At 41.5% G+C, this 26,732-nt stretch overlaps 1 protein-coding gene across 12 annotated transcripts in view; it reads left to right on the top strand.

Moving 5' to 3' along the window:
- LOC139464912 (histone deacetylase 4-like) overlaps nt 1-26,436 on the top strand; it is a 155,497-nt gene extending 129,061 nt beyond the window's left edge. For all 12 annotated transcript variants that reach the window (XM_071246508.1, XM_071246512.1, XM_071246509.1 and 9 more), the window contains 12 exons: nt 1,897-2,030; nt 7,327-7,432; nt 7,559-7,659; nt 9,320-9,373; nt 13,695-13,750; nt 14,719-14,806; nt 15,196-15,413; nt 16,360-16,478; nt 16,665-16,798; nt 18,342-18,426; nt 20,066-20,201; nt 20,699-26,436. In XM_071246508.1, coding sequence (XP_071102609.1) covers nt 1,897-2,030; nt 7,327-7,432; nt 7,559-7,659; nt 9,320-9,373; nt 13,695-13,750; nt 14,719-14,806; nt 15,196-15,413; nt 16,360-16,478; nt 16,665-16,798; nt 18,342-18,426; nt 20,066-20,201; nt 20,699-20,744 — 1,277 coding nt within the window. In that variant the 3' untranslated portion in view covers nt 20,745-26,436. The remainder of the gene's footprint in view (nt 1-1,896; nt 2,031-7,326; nt 7,433-7,558; nt 7,660-9,319; nt 9,374-13,694; nt 13,751-14,718; nt 14,807-15,195; nt 15,414-16,359; nt 16,479-16,664; nt 16,799-18,341; nt 18,427-20,065; nt 20,202-20,698) is intronic.
- Nucleotides 26,437-26,732: the final 296 nt, after the last annotated feature.

The following is a 26,732-nucleotide window of genomic DNA, read 5'->3' as shown; positions in this document are numbered from 1 at the left end:
ACATTTACAGCAGCTGGCTGATAATGGGAAACTGGGTCTCATACACATTTACAGCAGCTGGGTGATAATTGGAAACTGGTCGGTAGCTTACACATTTACAGCAGCTGTTTGATAATGGGAAACTGGGACAGTCATACACATTTACAGCAGCTGTTTGATAATGGGAAACTGGGACAGTCATACACATTTACAGCAGCTGGGTGATAATGGGAAACTGGGCCGGTCGCATACTCATTTACAGCAGGTGGGTGATAACAAGAAACTGGATCAGTTTCTTACACATTTACAGCAGGTGGGTGATGACAAGATACTGGATCAGTTTCTTACTCATTTACAGCAGGTGGGTGATAATGGAAACTGAGTCAGTCTCGTACACATTTACAGCAGGTGGGTGATAATGGGAAACTGAGTTAGTCTCGTCCACATTTACAGCAGCTGGGTGATAATGGGAAACTGAGCCAGTCTCATCCACATTTACGGCAGGTGGGTGATAATGGGAAACTGAGTCAGTCTCGTCCACATTTACAGCAGGTGGGTGATAATGGGAAACTGAGCCAGTCTCATCCACATTTACAGCAGCTGGGTGATAATGGGAAACTGAGTCAGTCTTGTCCACATTTACAGCAGGTGGGTGATAATGGGAAACTGAGCCAGTCTCATCCACATTTACAGCAGGTGGGTGATAATGGGAAACTGAGTCTGTCTCGTACACATTTACAGCAGCTGGGTGATAATGGGAAACTGAGCCAGTCTCATCCACATTTATAGCAGGTGGGTGATACTGGGAAACTGGGCCTGTTGTGAAACTGTTTTTGTCTGTTGTCTCATAACAACAGGTGTAGGATAACCCTGAATATAAGCAACAACATTCGATGAGGGTTTCAGAACCTGTGGAATATAGAGACTTGCTCCATTTAGGGGTATATCATTGCAGTCAGGGCTGGGTGGGAGGGAAAGTAAGGTCAGGACTGTGATAGTCTTGGCAGTAACTCCAGTTTAAGCAAGATGCCAATACAATATACCGTGACTCCAGTTTAAGCAAGATGCCAATACAATATAACGTGACTCCAGTTTAAGCAAGCTGCCAATACAATATACCATGTCACCTGCTATTTATGTATCTGTGAAATGTCAAAGTCTGACTTTCTGAGATGATCTCTAATTAGAAAGGCTGTCAAATATATCCATCTAATTAGCCAGTCAGTCTGCAGCAACAAATGTCAGAGGAGACCAAATATCTTGTGGGAAGGAACAGTGGCTGTGGTAATGTCGGCAAATTGCAGTGATTTGATTTGTCATCTGTCACCTTTAAAGTTAACATATTTTGTATTTTAGACAAATGGTTCTTATGATCTTAAATTCATTTTATTATGAACTGAGATGCTTGTTATGTTGTCGTTTCTGGTAGGTTATTATTTTATTATGAACTGAGATGCTGGTTATGTTGTCGTTTCTGGTAGGTTATTATTTTATTATGAACTGAGATGCTTGTTATGTTGTCATTTCTGGTAGGTTGTTATTTTATTATGAACTGAGATGCTTGTTATGTTGTCGTTTCTGGTAGGTTATTATTTTATTATGAACTGAGATGCTTGTTATGTTGTCGTTTCTGGTAGGTTATTATTTTATTATGAACTGAGATGCTTGCTATATTGTCATTTCTGGTAGGTTATTATTTTATTATGAACTGAGGTGCTTGTTATGTTGTCATTTCTGGTAGGTTATTATTTTATTATGAACTGAGGTGCTTGCTATGTTGTTGTTTCTGGTAGGTTATTATTCGAAATACTTTGAATTTTGATTCTTCCTTCATTCATATTTTTCTGTGGATAATGTGTAAGATTTCGAGACTTATATGAACCAATCAGAGTGCAGCATTTATTTTCTTGCTTCCAGGTTTGGCGTACGACACGATAATGTTGAAACACCAGTGTACGTGTGGCAACAACATGAACCACCTAGAACACGCTGGGAGAATACAGAGCATCTGGGCTAGACTCACTGACACCGGACTTGTCACACGATGTGAGGTAGGTAGCACTACCAGTCTCCATAAGCTGCAAGAGGCAACTAACGGGATCGGGTGGTCAGGCTCGCTGACTTGGTTGATACATGTCATCGTATCCCCATTCCGTGGATGGATGCTCATAATATCAATCACTGGATTGTCTGTTCCGGACTCGATTATTTACAGACCGCTGTCATATAGCTGGAATATTGATGAGAGCGGCGTTAAACAGCAAACCAACCAACCAATCCATCAGTAAGCAGGAAACTGTCACACAAAGGAGATGCATCTGATGGAAGGATTGAAAGAAATTCAATTGCTGTGAGAGATTTGGTTGGTTGGTTTGTTGTTTAACGCCGCACTCAGCAATATTCCAGCTATATGACGGCGTTCTGTAAATAATTGAGCCTGGAACAGACAATCCAGTGATTAATGTCATGAGCATCGATCCACGCCAATGGGATCGATGATATGCATCAACCAAGTCAGCGAGCCTGACCACCCGATCCCGCTAGGCGCCTTTTACAACAAGCATAGTCACCTTTTACGGCAAGCATGGGTTGCTGAAGACCTGTTCTACCCCGGAATTGCTGTGAGAGACCTTGGTCAAGCATGGTATGCAGGTCTTGTATTCTGATTCACATGTCATCTTGTTCACCCAGCAGTGAATGGGTACCCGGTAGGATGTGATGGTAATGTGACTCTTGACCTTTTAGTGCCTCACAGGCAGGTTGGGATGTATACTCCTCAGGGAGCTGAGAAAGAACATTTGAGTGCACACTGATCCATTGACGGGATTATAATAATGTAGTGCCATGAGCATTCACTGGTGTGGAGACCGCCTCCGTGGTCTAGTGATGGAGATTCCTCCTGGAGAGCTGAAGGTTTCTATCTTTCACCGCATCACACCAAAAGACCTTAAAAGATGGTACTTGTTGTTACCCTGTCTGGCGCTTGGCAATAATGGGATAAAACAAGGACTGGTCGGCTCGGAGTCAGTATACTGTGTCTGAGTGGGGATAATCATGTTGAACTACAGCATGGTATCTCAGTGTGCTAGCACGATAAATCAGCATCAGCATCAGTCCAGGCTATTACAAGCAGAGACAGACACAGACACACACACACAAGTGCATGCACATCGCTATGTGAGTACACAAATCTTGGATGCAACGTTAACCCCTCCATTTCACCTCACCTAAATCGACTGGAGTTTATATCATATCACATATCATATTGAGACATTGCCACCAAGGTAGATATCAAGTATATCATATCATGTGTCATATTGTGATCTTTTCACTAAGTTACAAATGAAATATATCATATCACATATCATATTGAGACATTGCCACCAAGGTAGATATCAAGGTAGATATCAAGTATATCATATCATGTGTCATATTGTGACCTTTTCACTAAGATACAAATCAAGCATATCATATCACATATCATATTGTGACATTGCGCCCCCCCCCCCCCCCCCCCCCCCCCATCCAGTTATACAGATTCAGTATGTTTATGTCCAATGTTCCAATGTCAAATAATATTATGACTCACAAAAACAAATATGACAAAACATTATTTCTTTTGCAAATAATTAGGTGGCAGACATTCCAAATCAATCTTTGACCCTTTATTTTCTTCATCCTTCGGGAAAAGGGCAAATCATTTCGAAGATGAATCTGAAACATGTAGGAGAACTATGTGTGTCGTGTGATATTTTTGTGAATTTCTTTGCATAAGTGCTGGAGTACACTAGTGAATCTCATTACTTCATATATATACATATCTCAATATATCCATGCACCAGTTCATCTTGCCAACAGTGGGATGGAGGTCAGCTGGAGCTGTAGGATTGCTGTAGGATTGGCTACACTTGTAAAAGTTATATAAACCTGGCATAGCTACAGTTACTCCTCCTGCAGGTGGGAATGTAATGGACACGGAGCTGCCGCCATCTTCGCTGCCGCCTCACACAGGCAGTGGGAAGTTGGCGGAGAGGGGAATTCTCACCTGCAGGCAGTGCTTATCATAAAATGAATTCCTGGTGTTTCAAGAATAGCTTGCATTGGTATTTTTACCCAAGCTGTAAACAGTACGGGAGACGGCAACACTCACCTTCATTCATGTGGGCTTTTCAAGGATATTGTTCAATAATGAACAGTCTTTAAGTATTAAGGTGTGTTGTTTGTGGGAAACATAAAGTTTCTTGTAAACCGTTTTGGGAATCATAATTTGTCCAAAATTTTGTTATGACATGGTACTATATCGTCAATCACTGGCCTCAACAGAAGATATCACTTAGGGTACATCAAGTGATATCTCCTGGAAATTCGTTGCAATGAAATTGCATCACAATGCTCTTCAGACCATTGTGATGTCGTCGGTTACCATGATTTCACAAGCAAATGACATCACTAATCTCTCTGCCACTGAAGCTGGTTAGCTGTACTTTTCACACTCAGGACACAACTTATTACTGTTTAGAAACTGAAAAAGTTGGAAGAATGATGCTGGATGATAAATCTGACTTCTGTGTCTTTTGATTTGAAATATATCAACACCCACTGATAAAATTCTAAAACTCCTGTGTTGACATAAACTCACCGACAAAAGGGCGCGAATACCATGCATGTTGGTTAAAGTATGAAGAATTACTCATATTCTCTCTCTCTCTCTCTCTCTCTCTCTCTCTCTCTCTCTCTCTCTCTCTCTCTCTCTCTCTCTCTCTCCCCTTTCTCTCTCTCTCTCTCTCTCTCTCTCTCTCTCTCTCTCTCTCTCTCACTCTCTGGAGCTGTGTGTTACCACAGACACTATATCGGTATATGGTGGTGTCTGGTTCGCACATCTCTATGTAGACAGTTCCAGTAATGTTTGCAGGTGTGGAGGTAACCTATCCCTGTACACCTGTGTTAGTTTGCCAGGGTAATGCTGGGCTATAAACAGTGTTACTTTTTGTCAGGGAGGGCTGAAAACAACTGCCTGTAGTATACAGGATTACAAGGAGTTTCTTCAACACATCACAGGATATGATTTTTTATTTTTTTTATTTTGCTGACTCCTTGAGTGAGACCCTTGAGATGGATACTGTAAAATGTTGTTCCAGGAAAACTGAATTCCGTTGAATTCTTTTGGTTGTATGTAGAATTCAACCTTGAGATGGTAGGAAACTTAGAGTTACATTGGTCAGTGCCTTCATGAATCAGTACCATTTGTAGATTTCAACAAGGTATCTTTGTTTTTTCGTTGTTAAACGCCGAACTCAGCAATATTCCAGCTATATGATGGCGGTCTGTAACTAATTGACTTCGGACCAGACAATCCAGTGATTGGCATCATGAGCATAGATCCACACAATTGAGATACGAGGTATCTCTGTAAATTGTCTTCTTTGTTTGTATTAAGACTAGGTAGCAATATCATTGTACGATGCTTTATTTTTATATTTATTTTAAATTATCAATTTTGAGTTTGGAATCCTCAGTGTTCAAAATAATTTTATAACTCAACAAGACAGTTGTGCAGGTGACCCAGAAATGTTGCCTGCCAATCTTCAAAGTTACCTGCCCGCATTCAGACAATACATATATTGAATTTTAATGTATATTTGCATGCTGTGTTTTTGAGCCCCTAAGAAGTATTTCTGATTATGTGTCTTAATATCAATCCCAGTACACTAAAGTTACTTCCTTTCATCTACCGTTAAAAAACGACAATATGAGAAAAATCACGAAAAATAAGAGAAAAATTGTGTCTTGATTCAGTTAAAATAATGCAAACAATTACTTGAGAATCTACGAGGAATACTGATTACCTAAGTAGTCTTACAACTTGCCTAACAGCTTGGCAGGTGGAAGCAAATTTCATGCAGCCCCAGCCCCGTACAGCGGGCGGGCAGTTGTTTTGGACACTGGAATCCCTTATAAAACATAGGGCGGTCGGGTAGCCTAGTGGTTAAAGCGTTCGCTCGTCACGCCGAAGACCCGGGTTCGATTCCCGACATGGGTACATTGTGTGAAGCCCATTTCTGGTGTCCGCCGCTGTGATGTTGCTGGAATATTGCTAAAAGCGGCATAAAACAATACTCACTCGCTCACTCACTTATAAAACATAAGCAAAGACAGCACCCAAGGGGGTTCAAACCTCTCTCTGTTTCAGTGATTAAAATGATCTGAACAAAAAGAATTAGCAATAGGAAACAAATTAATTTTCATCAACAAAAAATACAGTAGAGATCAATTTCAAAGTATTCCCCTATGGCAGTTTTTCTAAAGATGATCATAACAGCCTGGATGATACAGGCCATTAAGCTACTTGTGTGACATGTTCTCAGCATGCATATGGGCCAGTCCAATTTACAGCCATTCCCCTGCCTCCATCATGGCAGTTAGGATGAGGCTAGGGTGAATCCATGGCCCTCCCACAGATTCAAGCTCCTGTGTTTATGGCCAGATACAGACTTATGGAATTCTGGGGTAATATATGGTGACATTTATGGAGAGCATATGCAGCAACTCTGAAATATGATTGATTTTCTTGCAACTGAAAATGAGAGTCTCTACTAAGTATTAAATGTCAGCATTAATAAAATTGGAAGAAAGTCCGGGGGAAAATTTTGCTGGGAGATCATCAGTTTGCTGTGACATTAATTGATAATGTAAACTGATTAAGTAATGTCAATTTGATTAATGGTGGGGCAGGTCAGTATCACTTAAAGGCAATTGCGAACATTTTTACAAAAAATATTTTGACTGAGACAAGTAATAATATCCAGATATGTGTTGTATTTATGAAGGTTGTGGTATTCTAACTGCGGATTCAGTTCTTGGAAATAAAAAGATATTTGACACTTTAAGTTTTCTTTTGACAATTCATTAACCAGTGTTACTGTTTCTAACTGCAGGGAAACAATGAGGGTTTCATGAAGGGTATAACTTGTAGTGTTTTGTGTCTGTGCACTGACAGTTGACTTTGAGATCATTTCAAGTGACAAAAAACCTGCTGTGTTAAGGAGATATGCTGAAATGAAATTGCATCACAATGCTTTGCAGACCATTGTGATGTCATCAGTTGCCATGACATCACAATCAAATGACATCATTAATCTCTCTGCTACTGAACATGGTCAGTTGTACTGATTTCATTCTAGGCACTGGTCAGTACTGTTGGCAAACTCATACTTTTAGAAGAATGATTTGGGGTGATAAATAGATTTTCACTGTCGTGTCTTTTGATATGAAAGATATACCACTTGTCGATAAGAGTTTTTCACTCACTCACTTACTCTTACATTTTGATTGGTTGCTTGTTTACAGAGAGTGCGGTCCCGGAAGGCAAGTACGGAGGAGCTGCAGAGCTGCCATACTCACCTCCACACGCTAGTTTACGGAACAAATCCACTCAGTAGACAGAAATTGTTAGGTGAGTTTAACTTCAAATATTTTTATCAAGGTCGGTCACAACTCCTAAACTTTAACATAGATATACGACAATCATAGTGTCAAACCCAACCCACTGACTTACTCATGAATGTTTTCTTCTCTGTAGAGTCATCCCCCATGCGCTTCTGTCTCTTGCCATGTGGGGGCGTCGGTGTGGATTCGGATACCGTCTGGAATGATCTTAATACATCAAATGCCGCCAAAACGGTAAGATCACCCACTACCCGGGGCAACATGATTTTGTGTTCTTCAGAATCATTTCTCTCCTATTTCCTGCTTTGGGATTTTGTATATTGTAGCAGATATGTGTGTTTAGCTGTGGAAATTAATCCTGTTGCCTGGAAACGAAAGGCAGTATCCCCTAATCCTGGCTGAGGAGAAGGAAGGAGTTATTAATAATTCTTGAAATAACTTCACTCACTGTTTGTCTTGTACATGGATATTTGCAAAATACGAACCAAATGAATTCAAATGACATCATGTGAAAACTGAATTTCCCAGAAATTGTTGGGAGATATCTTCAGTGTTTCTTTTTTCAAAATGCGAATACAATCAAATCCTTCTTCCGTTGTGGCCTTATCTAATATTTATCGCAAATATTTGAAATTCATTTCATTTTATCTCCCATGATGCAAAGCCAAATCATAGTGGCTGTTGAAAATAACTTTTCAAATATATCCCAATCACCAGTAGTCTGTTTTGTAAGAAATTCAATTCCAAGTCTGTATATTGTTCCAGATGTTTAAAAGTAAAACCATTTGATATCATAATGTGTTTATTTTGAAGGATTACTTTAGGAAGAAGATGGGAATAAAATTTCCTTTTCAGCTGCATGTTTAAACATGAGAGACTTGGATCAAATTACAGTCGAATTTAGTGAAAAATGATGTATCACCGACACATAGGAACATAGTAATTCTTAAAACAGAAGATTTATCTATGAATATAATTACATTTAGTGTAATTTGTGCATAATGTTCCTGACTATTTAATTTGAAAAAGATTATTGTCCTGAACTTGCATAATTTGTCCTGTAAGAGAGAGGTAAGACTTGATGGTTGGGACATGTACAATGACTGTTCCTCAGATGTAAGACTGTGTTTGATAGCAGATACACACTGGCTGTGCATTGTAGATGTAGGTGTTCATGTCATTTACACAGAAACACAGATCAAGAAAGTAGAGTTCCCCTGAAACAAGTCTTAACTTATTGCTATTAAAAACATTAAAGGACTACTGTCTGGAACACCTCTTTAGCCAAGGGTGGGACTCTCGTTACTGTCCTGGGGAAATTTGCGAATTGTGCCTGTGTTATTAGAGGAGCGGTCGGTTGCCTAGTGGTTAAAGCGTTCGCTCGTCACGCCGAAGACCCGGGTTCGATTCCCGACATGGGTACAATGTGTGAAGCCCATTTCTGGTGTCCCCCACTGTGATATTGCTGGAATATTGCTAAAAGCGGCGTAAAACCAAACTCACTCACTGTGTTATTAGAGAAGCATTAACTGCTTGGTTAATATACAACACAGGGCAGTGGGGTTAAAATGTTCGCTGGTCACGCCTAAGACCCAGGTTTGATTCTCCACATGGGTACAATGTGTGGAGCCCGATTATGGTGTCACCTGCTGTGATAGTGCTGGAATGTTGCTAGTAAAACCATCGTCACTCACTCAAAATACATCATTGATTTGGGTTAGCTATTTGAATGGCTTCAGAGTAAAGATCCTATGTAAAGTATTCACACTTCTGTTTTAAGATTTTGATAAAACATCTTATCCTGGCTTAATCGAAAACTTTGATTAAATTAACGCAAACCACTTACATAATTGTTTTCCGAAATATTGACATGTCTATTTTATTCTGTTACCAGGCAACAGGTTGTGTGATAGAGTTGGCACTTCGGGTTGCTGCTGGTGATCTCAAGGTAAGTCACACAAAATGTCGTATTTTAAAACGTGCAATGCCATGGTGAAGATCGTAATCAACATGACATTCTTTAGCTGAATAAAGATTTGATCATTAGAATATGAGGACCAAAATCAGTATGTATTATTTACTTAACAAAAAAAAGTTAGGGAACGTGGATATTTTGGGGGATATATTTTTGAAGATTTAGAACACAATTTCATATAAATATCCCCCAAATATTCATGTTCCCTAACTTTCTATTTTCAGTATGTCGTTGTCAACGTTGTCTGATGAAATTAATAAGCCCAGACAAGCTTAAGAACATTTTGTCAACATGTTATCATAACAGCCCTTGAATTAGGCTTCAAGACACTTGATGATAACGGCAAATGGCTCAAGATGGTGGTGATTGTTGAGATAGTTTCTGTTGTGTAGAGAATGGTGTGGGCGATACAAGTCTATATATCCTTCCCCAGGAAGGATTACATATACAGCTTTCTGTCAGAGTAGACCTGTCAGTTAACCAGGAGGTCCCTGAGAGGCATTGCTTCAGCTTCATGTGGAATGTCCCCCAGAGACTTAAGTCTAGAATGGTGTGATTCAAGTCTAGATTCACTCAGATTCTGAAATTAAGCATTGTTTGGGTTCCATGTGGATTTTATTTTTGTAGATATTTAAAAAAAAAAAATTTAACTTTATTTCTGGGACTAAGTGTTCGTCTACTTCTGATCTTCCTCGATTGTTTGTTTAGTTCTTGCTTTGCTAAAATGTCAAGTAGCATTAAAGTGTTTATTCAAAACTGAATCTAGAAAAAATTAAGTTACCAAGTATTAAGGTAGAAAGTAAATATTGAAATACATCTGAAAGTGTACTCTATTATCGTATTTCACGAAATAAGCGCCCACGGCGATATTTGCCAATATATTGGCTAGTGAACAATCCAAATTACCACCCCCTTCGATTGATCAACATACACAAGACTTATTTATTCCTGTATAATACGCACTCATGTGTTATATGCATCTTTCATTATGGACAATAAAATTCTGGGGAAATATATCTGTCATATATAATATGCACAGATTTTTCTTTTATATCATTTCAGGCTGTCAGCATAAACCAAGAAATTTACGATCTTTCAATTCTGTTTTTTTTTTCACGAAAATTATATTCTTATAAGAGCCCCCTATTTTTAATTTTGAGAGAGCCTGGGTGCTTATGACATTGAATAAGGTATATTCATTTAAGCACATTTAATATTGTATCAGTATAGATATCTCCTCTTAAAACACTTGGTATAGTTCTATCTAAAATTTGATTCCTTGAGATATTTCACAGGGACTTGGTTTAGTCCATCATGGCATTTACAAATAATACAAAATTTTACGGTATCTCTTATATGTCATATAAAATGATTTTATGATATATTGTGTAGCATGTTTCGACCTGTCCATGAGCTCTATCCTTCATTTATGCTCTTGTAGCTATCAAACTGCAATTTTCAAAACTGCCTCTGAAACCACTTGCAAAGTTGAGGTTGTGTGCATGTGAGAATTATTGTTGTAAGATTTGCTTGCAGTATGTGACCGCCTCGGTGGTCTAGTGGTAGAGCGTCTTCCCGGAGAGCGGAAGTTCCGGGGTTTGATCCCCGGCCGCGTCATACCATAAGACGTTAAAAGATGGTACTTGTTGTTACCCTGTCTGGCGCTGGGTATTAAGGGGCTAAAACAAGGACTGGTCGGCTCAGAGTCAGTATACTGTGTCTGAATGAGGTATTCATGTTAAACTGCGGCATGGTATCTCAGTGAGCTAGCACTATAAATCGGCATCAGTCCGGACTAGTACAAGCAGCCACACAAACACACACACACGTACATGCACGTCGCTATAGAAGTGCAATAATCTTGGACGCGACGTTAAACCCCATTTCACCTCACCTCACCGCTTGCAGAATTCCATTCTTATGTTTAACATGGCCAGTATGACGGCCATTTTGTTGATGCGGTCCATCCCATAATATACTCCATCTCTTTCTGAATCCATCATTGTGTAATTTAATATGGAGTGGATATGTTTGTTCATGTAACAAAATATGACAGGTTTTGTGTTTGACGTTTGTGTGACCTTAAGCCTTTCAATTTGATAGATGTTGATCAAATATTGTTCTTCAAGTCGGGCGAACGATGGCGAATCACGGTGTTATATCTCACTGTTCGCTTTATAAAGCCTGGTTTTCTTTGATTTTGATATTATGTTTGTAGACATGATTTGAAGTTTTGTCAAAAGTGATTGTCATGATCGCATCAGCTGGAAGTTGGAGGCAAATATCATGTCATTTGACATTTTGACTTTGGCCATCTGTATTGGCTGCAGTGGCAGCAGATTAAGTGGCTGACATTTAACCAGAGTATTTTTCTTCATTGCCAATTTAGTTTTAGGGCACAATTGAACAGAAAAACAAGACCATCCAATTGAGCAACAGATAATTTCTTTCCCGTTTTTGGGTTGTAAAATATGTGCGCCTGTTACAGTGAGATTTAGACAAAGGGGCAAAAGTAATAGTGTTTAACAGAGCAGGTATTCAAATATAGAACTAATTTGTGTGAGTTAATATTATATGTCTTGTTGATATCATAAGTAATTATAGATGGGGCCAGATTGGCCCAGTGAGTTGTGTCCCTTAACTGTGCTAGGATGTGCTTATTGTGGATGTGAAAATTCCCTGACTTCGGCTGTCTACACTGTTCTTGTGGGTTTCATCTGATTGGTTTATGCCTACATACGAGGTTCGCTGTTTTGGAGCCCACTTTGTGGGTTTCACCTTATTTGTATATTTCTACGAGGTTTGCTGTTTGGAATATACCTCCCAGATTGGAATATACCTCCCAGATTAAGCTGATTTTACACAGATTTAACACAAATACTTGTACTCAACCCAGACAGACTTGCTCCAAAACAAAAGTACAGTTGCTTTGTACTGAATTACCTAGTATTTGATGACAAGAGTGATTTACTGTTTAGTGTGTGTGCCGGGATTAATATAAATCACCAGATAATATTTAATGTAAAATATCACTGTGCCTTTGTTTCCAAAGATCAATTTAATGCATATTACGTAAGTAAGATAGACAGTACTTCATCCAGATGTTGTCATTAGCTGCAGCTGTTAGGCATTGTTGCCATGGTAATTGCCTCACTTTAAAATCATTTGTTTGATTAATGAATGAGGTGATCTATTTGTTTTGGATGTTTTAATTTAGTTGTTTTTTTAATGTAATCTTGTCATGATCATAGACAATAGCTTATAACTGTTAGTGTAGAAAGATCGTATGCAAATAATTTAGACAAATGACGACCCTGTTGTGTAGTATTGCATTCTCTGTGACCCTCTTCTTGAAAGCAATCTTTCTGCTACAACTGTCATAACTTAATGTTAAAGTGGGGGCACGGGTGGCCCAGTCGTCTAAGGAGCCGCGATTCGCTGTGCAGAGTTGTGTCCCTTGGGCACGCCAGAAACCTATGGTTGTGGGTTTAAAATCCTGGTTCACCCCGCTCATGTTTCTAGGTTTGTCAGCACCATACCCGTGCTCGTAGGTTTCCTCGAAGTGGTAAACGTCTGATTCCTGCATCACTTCGAGCTTTCCTCCCACATTAAGCTGACACGCTGTGATATGACTGGAATACTGTTAAAAGCAGCGTTAAATCCAACCCACTCACTCATACCCTGCAGCTTGGTACCTATGATCCTTGGTCTGTCGACCAGCACCGTCCCCATGCTATTGGTTTTCACCTGAGTGGTAAACATCTACAAATTGTACTGCTTCAGGACTTACCTCCATTAACCTTAAAGGAATTTATGTAAGTGTAAAGCTGGCCAAAGGGTGAGTGAATGAGTGAGTATGGTTTTACGCCGCTTTTATCAATATTCCAGCAATATGACGGCGGGGGACACCAGAAATGGGTTTCACACATTGTACCCATGTCGGGATTCGGCATGACGAGCGAATGCTTTAACCACTAGGCTACCCGACCGCCCCTGGCCAAAGGGATGCTAATTTCCAGCTCACTCGTCTTGTTTCTGAAAATGGCCTCCCATTTTGTACTTTTTTAAGGAATTGTGTGGCTCCCTGAAGCAAAACCTAACCACTAGGCTGCCCAGCCCCCCATTATGCTATAGGAATATTCCAACAAGGTGCTTCCTGAAAATGGCCTCTCAGTTTATTGCCTGTGGGGAGTCGAACCAGGGTCTTTGGCTTCCTGAACCAACACTTTACCCACAAGGCTACCTGATAACGCTGCTGTATGATAATGCTAATGTATGCTTGTGTTTGTTTCAGAACGGCTACGCCATCGTGCGTCCCCCAGGTCACCATGCAGAGGCCCACCAAGCCATGTAAGTAGCAGGTAGACAGAAGCTGCAGTAAGCTACAGCAATATCCACTCACCTAACCGTCCCGCGAAGATTCCGGGTACAATAGGTCTTCAGCAACCCATGCTTGCGGTAAAAGGCGAATATGCTTGTCGTAAGAGGCGACTAACGGGATCGGTTGGTCAGGCTCGCTGACTTGATCGATGTATGTCATCGTATCCCAGTTGTGTGGATAGTTCCCCAGGATGTCAGTCACTGGATTGTCTGGTCCAGACTCGATTGTTTACAAACCGCTGTCATACAGCTGGAGTATTGCTGAGTGAACAACAAACAAACAAACAATCCTGCTCAGTCTTATTTTCCCATATCAGAGCCCAATTGTGTGGATAGTTCCCCAGGATGTCAGTCATGGGATTGTCTGGTCCAGACTCAATTATTTACAGACCGTTGTCATATAGCTTGACTGTTGCTGAGTATTGTGTTAAACAACAAACAAACAAACTAAGCATTACTCCAGACACATACACTGCTTCGGCCAAGATATGGTTGGTGTTTGGGGGGATGGGATCTTCTTGAGGGTGGCAAGTTATCCTCATCCTTAGAACAGGTGGTGGGGTAACCTACTGGTTAAAGACTGTATATCTTTCGTTGGATTGGATTTTACTTTATTTCTAAGCACTGAGCTGATGATGAATTTGTGGGAAGGTAGCAAGTCGGTGCAGATTCTAGGGCAGAATAACGTCCTCAGCACTCTTGAATTTCTGATTAAGAAGCTGATTAATGAAGATCGGATAATGGATGTTAGATTGTACAACATCCTACCCTGCAGCGTGGATTGTCTGTTTCGGCTGTCGGCTACTGGTGTGCCTTGCACAGTTATTTACATCCCTCTGTGGTATAGCTGCAATATTGCTGACATTCTATCGCTCACTTCTGACCCGTCACCAGAAAGATTTCTGTACATTTAATCAACTTTTTATATTTGTTTTCAGGGGTTTCTGTTTTTTCAACTCAATTGCAATAGCTGCCAAACAGTTACAAGAAAAAGCAAAACTAGACAAGATTCTCATCATTGACTGGGTATGTATTGCGTTGCTGGAATAACCCAGTGGATAGTGCCTGCACTGGTCACACATGGGCCCTGGGTTTGTTTCCCAAATGTTAATGTGCCCTCCCTGTTGTAATATTGTTCTAATAGTATCTATCATATCAGAACAGAGCAGTAATCAAAGGGAGATAACTCACCCCTAACTTCCTGTCCTTGTCTTTTTCTTGTAGCCAAAGGGAGATAACTCAACTTATTTGTAAATGAGAATGTTTTTAAGATATTTGATTGAAACTCATTTTTAAACTGTTATTGATTATCAAGAATTTATCAAGACTTTTTCGATATATTTAGAATTGATGAAATATTAAGAGATTCATATAATTATTGTGGTATAATGTGGAGATTATTTTTGTTCTTTCAGGATGTTCACCATGGTAACGGCACCCAGCAAATGTTCTACATGGATAACCATGTGTTGTACATATCTATTCATCGCCATGACAGCGGCAACTTCTTCCCCGGTACGGGAGCACCTGAAGAGTGCGGAAGTGATGAGGGGCTTGGCTTCAATGTCAACATCGCATTTGGAGGAGCTCTGAACCCACCCATGGCTGATGCTGAATACCTGACTGCATTCAGGTCAGTGGTGTTGCCATGAAGACGGAAGAGGGTGGTGATGCTTGAGGTTTTGTTTGTTTTTCAACGCCGCACTCAGCAATATTACAGCTATATGACAGCGGTCTGTAAATAATCGAGTCTGGACTAGACAATCCAGTGATTTACATCATGAGCATTGATCCACGCTACTGGGATATGATGACATGCATCAACCAAGTCAGCAAGCCTGACCACCCATCCTGTTAATCGCCTCTTACGACGAACTAGTTGCCTTTTACGGCAAGCATGGGTTGCTGAAGACCTATTCTCCCCGGATCTTCACTGGTCTATGCTTGATGTATTCACTTGGAAGACCTTGTTTCAATTCCTATCATGGAAACCGAACACACATTCTTTAACATAAGTTGTTATCCTCTGCTGTTGAAGTGATGTTACTAACATTGTCATAAAAATTCATTCATTCGTGCAAGATTTATTTACTAATCAGGTAAAGATCCGGGGTCGAATAGGTCTTCAGCAACCCATGCCCGCCGTAAAAGGTGACTGTGCTTGCCATAAGAGGCAACTAACGGGATCAGGTGGTCAGGTTTGCTGACTCGGTTGATGCATGTCATCATATCCCAATTGTGTGGGATGTGAGTCACTGGATTGTCTGGTCCAGACTCTATTATTTTCGGACCGCCGTTATATGGCTGACATATTGTTGAATGCGGCACTAATCGACAAACAAAAGTTTAAAGTTATTCAGTAAGGCTTTGCACAGGATGACCAGGCTCTATAAGGGCAGTTTGGCACTGAGGTAGGCCAGTGGATACAGTGGTAGCATGTTTGCTAGAGACCTGTGTTTGATTCACCTCTTCAATATGTGAAGCCCATTCTTAGTATCTCCTACCCTAATATTGGTGAAATGTGCCTAAAAGATTGAGTTGGAGAGAATCTGAATAATGTTTTTTTTCTATGTTGACAGAACAATTGTGATGCCGATTGCCCGTGAGTTTGGTCCCGATATGGTTCTCGTGTCTGCTGGTTTTGACGCGGCCAAGGGACATACAGCTCCGCTGGGCGGGTATGAGGTCACAGCTGAAGGTGAGTGTCCATCACACTGGTCATACTTTGTTCCTTAAAGAACTGACTTAAATATATTTTTTTACGTTTATCATGTGGCACTCTTTATGTATTGGATGTGATGTAGTTGTGTGGGCTGTTGGGCTTATGTTATGTATGGGAAATCGCATTCCATATAAGGCATACACAAGGTGGATTTTGTTTCAGCTTTTGGTCACATGACCAGGGAGCTGATGTCGCTTGCGGGCGGGAAGGTCGTGCTGGCACTAGAGGGAGGCTATGATATTCCGGTCATCTCGGAGGCCTCAGAGATGTGTGTCAAGGCTCTTCTTGGTGATGAGGTATGCCTTTTTTAACCTAGCTACCCTTGGAGATTCCACGAGTTCTAAAAATTTCCTGCTTGTCTCTCCTGAGAATTCCAGGGGAGATGCTTCCCATGCTTGTCCCCTTGGGGATTCTGCAGCAGAAGTGTCTGCATTAAATAATGATTGTCTCCCCTTGGGGATTCCAGGGCAAGAGTGTCTGCATTATGTAATGATTGTCTCCACTTGGGGATTCTTCAGCAGAAGTGTCTGCATTATATAAGGATTGTCTCCCCTTGGGGATTCTTCAGCAGAAGTGTCTGCATTAGATAAGGATTGTCTTCCCTTGGGGATTCCAGGGCAGAAGTGTCCCAAATATATCATGCTTGTCTCCCCTTGGGGATTCTTCAGCAGAAGTGTCTGCATTATATATTGATTGTCTCCCCTTTGGGATTCCAGGACAGAAGTGTCCCAAATATATCATGCTTGTCTCCCCTTGGGGATTCTTCAGCAGAAGTGTCTGCATTATATAATGATTGTATCCCCTTGGGGATTCCAGGGCAGAAGTGTCTGCATTATATAATGATTGTCTCCATTTGGGGATTCTTCAGCAGAAGTGTCTGCATTATATAATGATTGTCTCCCCTTGGGGATTCCAGGGCAGAAGTGTCTGCATTATATATTGATTGTCTCCCCTTTGGGATTCCAGGACAGAAGTGTCCCAAATATCTAATGCTTGTCTCCCCTTTGGGATTCCAGAGCAGAAGTGTCCCAAATATATAATGATTGTCTCCCCTTGGGGATTCCAGGACAGAACTGATACTGATGAGATATAGTACAGAAGGAAGTGTGTTTGCCTGTTGATGACAGGGTTTGAGGTTTATTCTCTGCATTGGTTTGTCCCCTTTCTTAATCATTATGCATTGTCGGGACCCGTGTTAGATAGTTCCTTAGTGGGTCATTGTTTGTTGCTAGTGACAACCAATTGGATCAGGTTGTCCTTCTTTGTGACTTGGCTGATGGTGTTGTGGCATTGTGCGCTGATGACGGGATCAATGCTGTGTCAACACTCATTGGTAGGCCTGATCCAGGTTATTCACAGGCCTTGTTATAACCGGAGTGTTACTGACTGCAGTATTAAGAGTCAGTCTCTCTAACCTGGAGACCTCTGTGGTCTAGTGGTAGAGCGTCCGCCCGGAGAGCGGAAGGTCCGGGGTTCGATTCCTGCCCGTGTCATACCAAAAGACGTTCAAAGATGGTACTTGTTGTTACCCTGTCTGGCGCTCAGCATTAAGGGGCTAAAACAAGGACTGATCGGCTCGGAGTCAGTATACTGTGTCTGAGTGGGGTATTCATGTTAAACTGCGGCATGGTATCTCAGTGAGCTAGCACTATAAATCGGCATCAGTCCAGACTAGTACAAGCAGCCACACACACACATGTACATGCACGTCGCTATATAAGTGCAATAATCTTGGACGCGACATTAAACCCATTTCACCTCACCTCCCCTTTTACCTGAACTGAGCATTCACTGATGCTATAACTTGGTACGTAACGTCACATGACTCTCGTGTTTCAGCTGCCCACAATCAAGGATGAAGAACTCCATCGGCCGAGCTGCAAACCTGCGTTGGAGACACTGGAATCCACCATCAGAATACAGAGTAAGGAGTCAGCAGTTGTAATGACTGTCAGGCCTGCCTTTCACAGACAGGGGCGGTCGGGTAGCCTAGTGGTAAAAGTGTTTGCTTGTCACGCTGAAGACCCGGGTTTGAATCCTGACATGGGTACAATGTGTAAAGTCCATTTCTGGTGTGCCCCGCTGTGATATTGCTGAAATATTGCTAAAAGCAGCGTTAAACCACATTCACTCACTCACTCACTTTCACAGACAAACACTGACGGAGGGTATCACCAAAATTAAAAGACCATCTCCTTGTTCTAGTGGATAGGGCATTGCCCAAAGAGCACGCCTGTCGTTAAATCGTAGGTGGCGTCTTCCAAATGATGCATTAAGATGGTACTTGTTGTTACTTTGCCTGGTGCTCGGCATTTAGGACTGGTTGGCTCGGAGTCAGTATTCTGTGTGTGAGTGGGGTATCCATGTTAAACTGAGGCAAAGTGTACATGAACAAACGCTATAAAATCGGCATCAGTCCCGATTAGTAAAAGCAGCCACACACACATGCATGCACGTCGCTATTTAAGTGCAATAATCTTGATTGTCAAACCCCATTTCAATTCACCAAATCGGGAAACCAAGGTGATATTTGCACCTATTTGTGCAGGATGTTTGCTGTGGTTACAGTCACAAGCTTTCCCTTGTTTGTTCTGTGTGTCAGGTGTTTGTAATGGCCAGAACTATACTTTTCATTTCTCACTTATTATTTTTTTTAAATTTGGTGGTGGTAGTAGTGGTATGCTTTATTTTTTATCCATTTTTATATGCAGATGAATATTAAGTTTTGGCTTTGTCTCTTGACAATTGGTCAATAAACAAAAATGTATCACTGCATAGGAAACTCCATCACCCACCCACCATCCATCCACCCACCCACAATCCATTGACACACCCACCCAGCATCCTTTGACACACCCACCCACAATCCATTGACACACCCACCCAGCATCTACCCATCCATCCCCCAGCCATCCATCCCCCAGCCATCCATCCACCCATCCACCAACCCATCCACCCACCCACCATCCATTGACACACCTACCCACCATCTACCTATCCATCCCCCAAGCCATCCATCCACCCCCACACCATCCATTGACACATCCATCCATCCCCCACCCACCCATCCATCCCTCCAGCCATCCACCCACCCATCCACCATCCATTGACACCTACTCACCATCTACCCATCAATCCACCAGACACCATCTATTGACACACCCATCCATCCCCCACCCACCATCTACCCATCCATCCCCTAGCCATCCACCCACCCACCATCCATTGACACACCTACCCACCATCTACCCACCCATCCACCACATACCATCCATTGACACACCCATCCATCCCCACCCACCATCTACCCATCCATCCCCTAGCCATCCACCCACCCACCATCCATTGACACACCTACCCACCATCTACCCATCCATCCCCCACACACCATCCATTGACACACCCATACATCCCCCACCCACCATCTACCCATCCATCCCCTAGCCATCCACCCACCCACCTTCCATTGACACTTACCCACCATCTACCCACCCATCCACCATCCATTGACACACCCATCCACCCACCATCCAGCCATCCACTGACTGACTGTTTACTTACAGTGGAGCACTGGCCCTGCATCAAACGGTATTTGGGAACAATAAGCTACTCCCTGATGGAGGCACAGAAGCGGGAGATGGAGGAGGCAGACACAGTTACTGCCCTTGCATCACTCTCCATGGTCCCAAGTAAAAACAGGTAGGGTGTTCTTACTAGTTCCGATTGGCGGGGGCGTAGTCGCTGACCCCTGCTAAAAATAAATGAACTCTGTTTGTGATGATATTGGATGACCCGTGAAGATCCGGGGTAGAATAGATCTTCAGCAACCCATGCTTGCCGTAAAAGGCGACTATTCTTGTCTTATTTATAAGAGGCACCTTATGGGATCTGTTGTCAGGTTTGCTGACTTGGTTGATGCATGTCATCGTATCCGAATTGCATGGATCAATGCTCATGATGTCAATCACTGGATTGTCTGGTCCAGACACGATTATTTACAGACCGCCGTCATATAGCTGGAATATTGGTTAGTGTGGCAGTAAAACAGCAAACAAACCTCAAACCTCAAACCTCAAGCTCTGTATATTTATTAGCATACAATTAATAAAAGTATCAAAAAATATTCATAGTCCCCAACTTTTTTGTTCTGAATACATTTAAAATTTCTGATTTTATCTTGTTTCTTGTCCCCCCAGTTCTGTGGAGCAGCAAGAATCAGAGCCAATGGAAGAAGGGACCTAGAAGTAGCAGCCTGTCCTAACAGGATTGTAGTTGACAGGGAGCCACCCAGACAAGATGGCCGCCAGTGGCAGACGCAGTGGCCAGATGCCATTTCTACTAGAACCCAACATCGTAGAACCACAGTGCTTGGCCATGGAATAGCACCTACTGTTGTCCTTACAACAACCTCCATGTGCCGTCGTCACAATGTCAAAGACTGCGCCCCCTCATCCCTTCCCGCCTGTGTCCCCTACGTCATCACAACATGGTCGCTGTTGTCTATACTTCGTGTTTTGTTTCACTGCCACTGTCCATGTGTCTTGAGTCTGTGACAGGAAAAGATTACCACAGACGCCACTCGACTCTTTGCATTTGTCAACATCTCGCTCCTGCCTCTGCTGCCTGACGAGGCGACGAAACAATTGATGAGCCTACCCTGACAACTACTTGCCCCTCTTGTGCTGCCACCTATTGGCGTACGTCTCGTGTTCCATGTCGTTTACGCACACAACCTTCTTCGTCGAGTAGATTTACCATCACTGGTCAATCTTTGTTGTGAAAAATTGAACCAAGTTAGATGAAGACAATCATGTAGTTTTTGTATTCTGTGACCGTGGTGACCATCCAATGGAGACCATCATCTATGACGGTGATGGAACTGCAGACATTCACACCGGAACATCATCGGTTCAGCTGTTTCATCTCAAATGAGCGTTTCAGCAGCTGCATCACAAGATTTGACACAATTAATTTTCACAGGAGGAAGAGGCAAACAGCAAATGGCAACTCCCATTACCCTATTTGTATGTCATTGACTGAAGCCATGGAAACATGTCTACCACAAACTGACTCACCATTCTGTCTCGATTATTTTCTAAGGCAGTCCTCATCTCTGAAAGTGCTATTTTGGAGGGTCGCATCATGATGAAGGGTAAACTCGAAAGGCGGATGTGACACGATTCAAGAATCGTCATGAGAAAAGATCAAGTACGCCAGACTTGGCTTGTACATATGAAGGAAGTTGTCGGTTGTTAACTTTGAAGCCGATGCCTAAACGTGGTTGTTTGGTTATTGTTTTCAAGAGAGATATTTTTAGGTCTGAAAAAGGAGAATTGAAGATTCTCCGATTGACAGACCGAAGTAATAACTGTGGATGACAAGTATGAATATATGTCTATATATAAATATATATATTTGTGTATATGTATACTAAAGCTCTAGTCAGTGGGAATCAGCCTTCGTACCTGTGTAACAGTAGGTTATTTCGACGTGTTATTTGCTGTTTTCTTGACATGGTGTATCAACTCTAGATAATCTTATTTTCACAAAGTATTTTTTTCTACTTTTACAAAGACTATTTTTGCATTCAATTTTATACCTATCGCCCCAGGTGGGTGGATGGCTGTTGATCATATACCACGCCCCATTTCAAAATTTGGGACGTTTTACTTGGAATTTTAGTTACTGGTTTTGCTTGCTGTGAAAATAAGCTTATCTATAGTGACCTAGTTCCTAACAGTTTCTATTTGCAGTAAATGATGTCAGTTTTTCAGTAGTTTTTTTACTTTCTCCGACTTTTTTGTGACACATTGAAAAATAACTCATGTTCAATCTTCGTGGAATTTCAATCTTGACATTTCTTCCAAAGTATACTATTGCACTATTACAAATTTCCAATTTTCTGACTACATTTTGGAAAATTTCCTTCTTCTCTCCCCAGGCTCTTCTGGTTCGGATATTTTAAAGTTTAAATGTATTTGTTTTGATTGCTAATTCACACTGTGTACATGTGATGGTCATTGTAGAACATGTCCACTGTTGTCCACGCTAGAGTGCACTTTAGACAAACTATTCCAACAAAAGTAGATTTCTGTTATGTATACATAGTAATATATATTTGTTATAACAAACTACACACCCCAGTTTTCCAAATGGTATGGTTCCCCCTTAAAAGTGGGAACGTACCACTTTGTTTTTTTAGGGGTGACAGATAACACAGGATTCAATCCATAGATCTTGTGCCACAATTTCAACTGTTAGTAACATGTGATCTGTTGCCATGGTTACCATGGAAACTAGATGACTGTCATGGTTCAGGTACTTAATGAACATTATTTGTAAGTAGACCGTTGGACATTTTTCGCATCATATCGTGTCTGTTTTGAAGTCAACAGAGATATAGTCTTGAGAGTTGGTTACTCGTCCAGTTGATAAAAACAAGAGCAGTCACATCAGAAGGTTGGACTTGAAACAAGGGTAGACAACTCCTGATCAGTGTCGACAGAGTTAACTGCCCTTGGACTTTGTGTGAGCTGTATTTGGTGAGTGATGTTAGTTATTTAACGATATCAAAATGTCTAAGAGCCATTGGTTTGTGAGGCTTGTTGGACAAGATTACTTTGTGGATGAGGGCTTGCATTTCAGTAATGAATGTGACTGCTCCTTTTAGACAAAATATTGACCGGACCACTACTAAATATAAATATTTCCCAATCACAACTATTTTTATTGTCTCAAGTGTTTGGACAAAGATTTACATTTACAAAATAATCATTAGCAGTAGAGATTTTGAGACCGTGTATTTTCTTGAGGCTTTTTGAACCTGCATGCAGCTGTTTCTCGGCTACTTAAGATTAATAATAAACACCTGTTAAAGTTCTCATGCAGTGCTATCATTTAGAGTCAGATGTTTTTTTAAGTAGAATATTTCTGTTTTCACGAGGTAAGATGTCTTTTGGTTTCTTTTTTGGTCCAACATAAGATTTGTGATAATCGTGTACAGTGTGTGACAAAGAAAATATTTTCTTCATTTTGAACTTGGTCGGTGTTAAACACTAAGACATAACTGCAGAGGGGTGGGAGTGTTGGGTGACTGGTAATTTTTGGAAGAGGGCGGGACTTAAATCTGATCTTAGATTCAGGGTCATCCTCCAGGAAGCAACTTAGATGACCTTGTCTAGAGGTCACAGAGGTCGGAGGTCACACTATGGGCAGAGCCTTGGTGGCGTCCCAACAATGAAGAAGCAAATTATGGCCACAGTTGGATTTCTTGTGACGCCAACTCTCTGCAGTTATGTGGCCTTACGGAGTAGTCACTTGAATTGTGATGTATAAAATATGTATATTTTGCTCGCTCGGTGATGTAAATTATGTTGATATATTCTCAACCTGAAGTTACAGCGTGTTGCCCACTCATACTAGGTGAGTGGGTTGGTTTGTTGGCGTCAGAGTCAACACTTGACTGTGTTCAAGTTCCTTGAACTGGTGTACGACATGTTGACTTTGTGCATGCTGCAAATTGTCTTTCCTGTAAGTTATTTATCAAATAGCAGAAAAGTGCTTTCATTTTCAAAACAGTTAGTTGTGTACAGATATCCTATTTTAATGACAAATCTTTTTAAATGGATGTTAAAGAGAAATGAACTATTTTTTCCCAAGTATTACATGTAATAGATTCTCCATTATTAAAGTTCTCTAGTTGCCAGTACTCTGTTGCCAAGACCTGTTTACAGGGCAAGGTCATTAGTCGGGGGTCAAGGTCATTAGTCAGGGTCAAGGTCACTCGATCCTGTGCGTAGCCTTGTGCCCTTCAGGATCCAAGTTTCAAGATGATCAGGACATGCTGTTTGACTATGAGACCCAATCCAGGAAGTGAAACTGATTCTTGAGCAAAGGATATATATATGCTACTCAGCATTTGCTTAGGTCCACGCCTTTGACTAAAGATGACTGTTTTGGTCCTTTGCAAACGTTGAGTAGTGTATATCATTGTGATGAAGCCTGCATTCAGCATGGTTTGTTCATTACATGTCATCATTTTAAGATGAATTTCATCTACAGTACATGACAATTTGTTTGATTATATTTTGTCTTGCTCCTTGATTTGAATTTGTGATGAAGAGACGATTTGTCTGTTTATTTAGACAAGTTTCCATGTTAAGACGACCTTGCATCCTGCGACAAACTGTTGCCAGCAGCCAGACAGCGGACATTGTGTTACTCTGTTAGTTGGAGGTACTCTCCAACAGAAATATTGTTGAGAAATGATTGTTATTTGTTAAGAAAACGTTACTGCCCATTTCACAGTGCAACTTTGACACAATTGGTTCTCGTGAGCCGACCTTGCTCTCAAATTTCTCTGGGGTGGTGAGGTAGCCTAGTGGTTAAAGCGTTCGCTCGTCATGACGAAGACCCGGGTTCGATTCCCCATATGGGTACAATGTGTGAATCCCATTTCTGATGTCCCGCACCGTGATATTTCTGAAATATTGCTAAGAATGGCATAAAACCATACTCATGCATTCACTCATTTTCTATTCTGAAGTTTCAGGATACCTGAATGCCAAACAATAGGATCAATGATTATGGATGTTCATTCATTAGTGGAGTGTGTTCCATCGAGGTCTTTGTGCCTTGGGGGGCAGGGGTGGCCCAGTCGTCTAAGGCACCACGATTCGCTGTGCAGAGTTGCGTCCCTTGGGCACGCCAGAAACCTAGTTTGTGGGTTCGAATCCCGGTTCGCCCCGATTATGTTTCTGGGTTTGTCAGCACCACACCCGTGCTCATGGGTTTCACTGAAGTGGTTTACGTCTGTGACCTGCATCACTCCCACATTAAGCTGACACGCTGTGATATAACTGGAATATTGTTAACAGCAGCGTTAAACCCAACTCACTCACTCACTTTGTGCCATTGGCATGGTAAGTCTGTGGGGTGGCCATAGACAGTACCACTACTACGCCTTTGTAGAACTTCACCTACCTGATGAAAATTTAACAACCAATTTAGCAACAAGCATTTCTTGTCCAACTGCTCTGTACTGAATTTCAATATTTGATGGAACTTGGGAGTACAGGACCTATCTGAGATCTGTGTGTAATGTTACAGTGTGAAATGGCAGACATCACTTGTTAGTCTGACGGTCAGCATTATGTCAAGGACGGCGGCCGTGGCGGCGTGTGCTGCAAGCAGGTTTGCTCATGTACCTACCCCGTGATTCTTAACTGCTTCTTCCGACCGAGTTGCTCTAGTGCCAGTGTTTTCCACTTATTATTATATATATATATTGACACAGTGCAAGTGGTAGCGCAGGTGGGAGATAACACTCACATCAGGCGGCGGTTCGTCAAACTAAATTATCTACATGTACCGTTAAAGAGTTTTGCCTTTGGCTAATGCTCATTTGGTATTGGTGTTAAATGTCATGTACCGATATCAACCATCCTCATCCTGCCACTGAGTGGCTTTATGTTGCCATGGTTACATAACGGTAATTTCTGGCACCGAGACCAAGTGGTAAATAGCCATGTGTATGGAATAGTAACCACTTTCTCCAGTTCTGGGGAATTTTTTATTTGAGACCAATTAAATGCAGTGGCATACCAATAATTTGAGTAAATTTGAAATTTTGGTACATGTTCAGCTAATGGAGAATGTTTCTCCATGTTAGTTTCAAGTGATTTCAATGCCAGACGTGAAGTATTTGCTGCCGACCTGCTCTGTGCGTTGTCTCCGCCGCTGGTCTGCGGTGTCACTGCCACAGTAGTGGTGTATTTTGTTACAAGCCAGGCCCTAGTGAGACCACTACACTGAATATCTCTATCTACTGTTCATGTTTCCTGTTTTCTCTAGACTCCAGTCATAGTAGTTGGATGCTTACACATTGGTCAGAACGATATCATTGTAAAAATGCTGGTCATTCATTGTGAAGTAAATTTTGTTGTCAAAATTGAATTTTGCTTGTTGTTTATTTTCTCTTATTGAAATGAATGAGTGAGTGAGTGAGTGAGTGAGTTGGGTTTACACCGCTTTATATTCCAGTTATATCGCGGCGTGTCAGCTTAATTTGGAAGGAAAACCCAAAGTGATGCAGTTCTCCGATGTTTACCACTTCGGTGAAACCCACAAGCACGGGTATGGTGCTGACAAACCTAGAAACATAATCTTGCGAACCGGGATTCGAACCCATAACCATAGTGTTTTGGTGTGCCCAAGGGACGAAACTGTGCA

This window comes from Haliotis cracherodii, unplaced genomic scaffold, assembly GCF_022045235.1.
Source record: "Haliotis cracherodii isolate W230 unplaced genomic scaffold, xgHalCrac1.p SCAF_17, whole genome shotgun sequence".
Classification (NCBI taxonomy): Eukaryota; Metazoa; Mollusca; class Gastropoda; order Lepetellida; family Haliotidae; genus Haliotis; species Haliotis cracherodii.
Note: the sequence above shows the minus strand (reverse complement) of the source record. Positions and strands in the feature narration are given on the sequence as shown.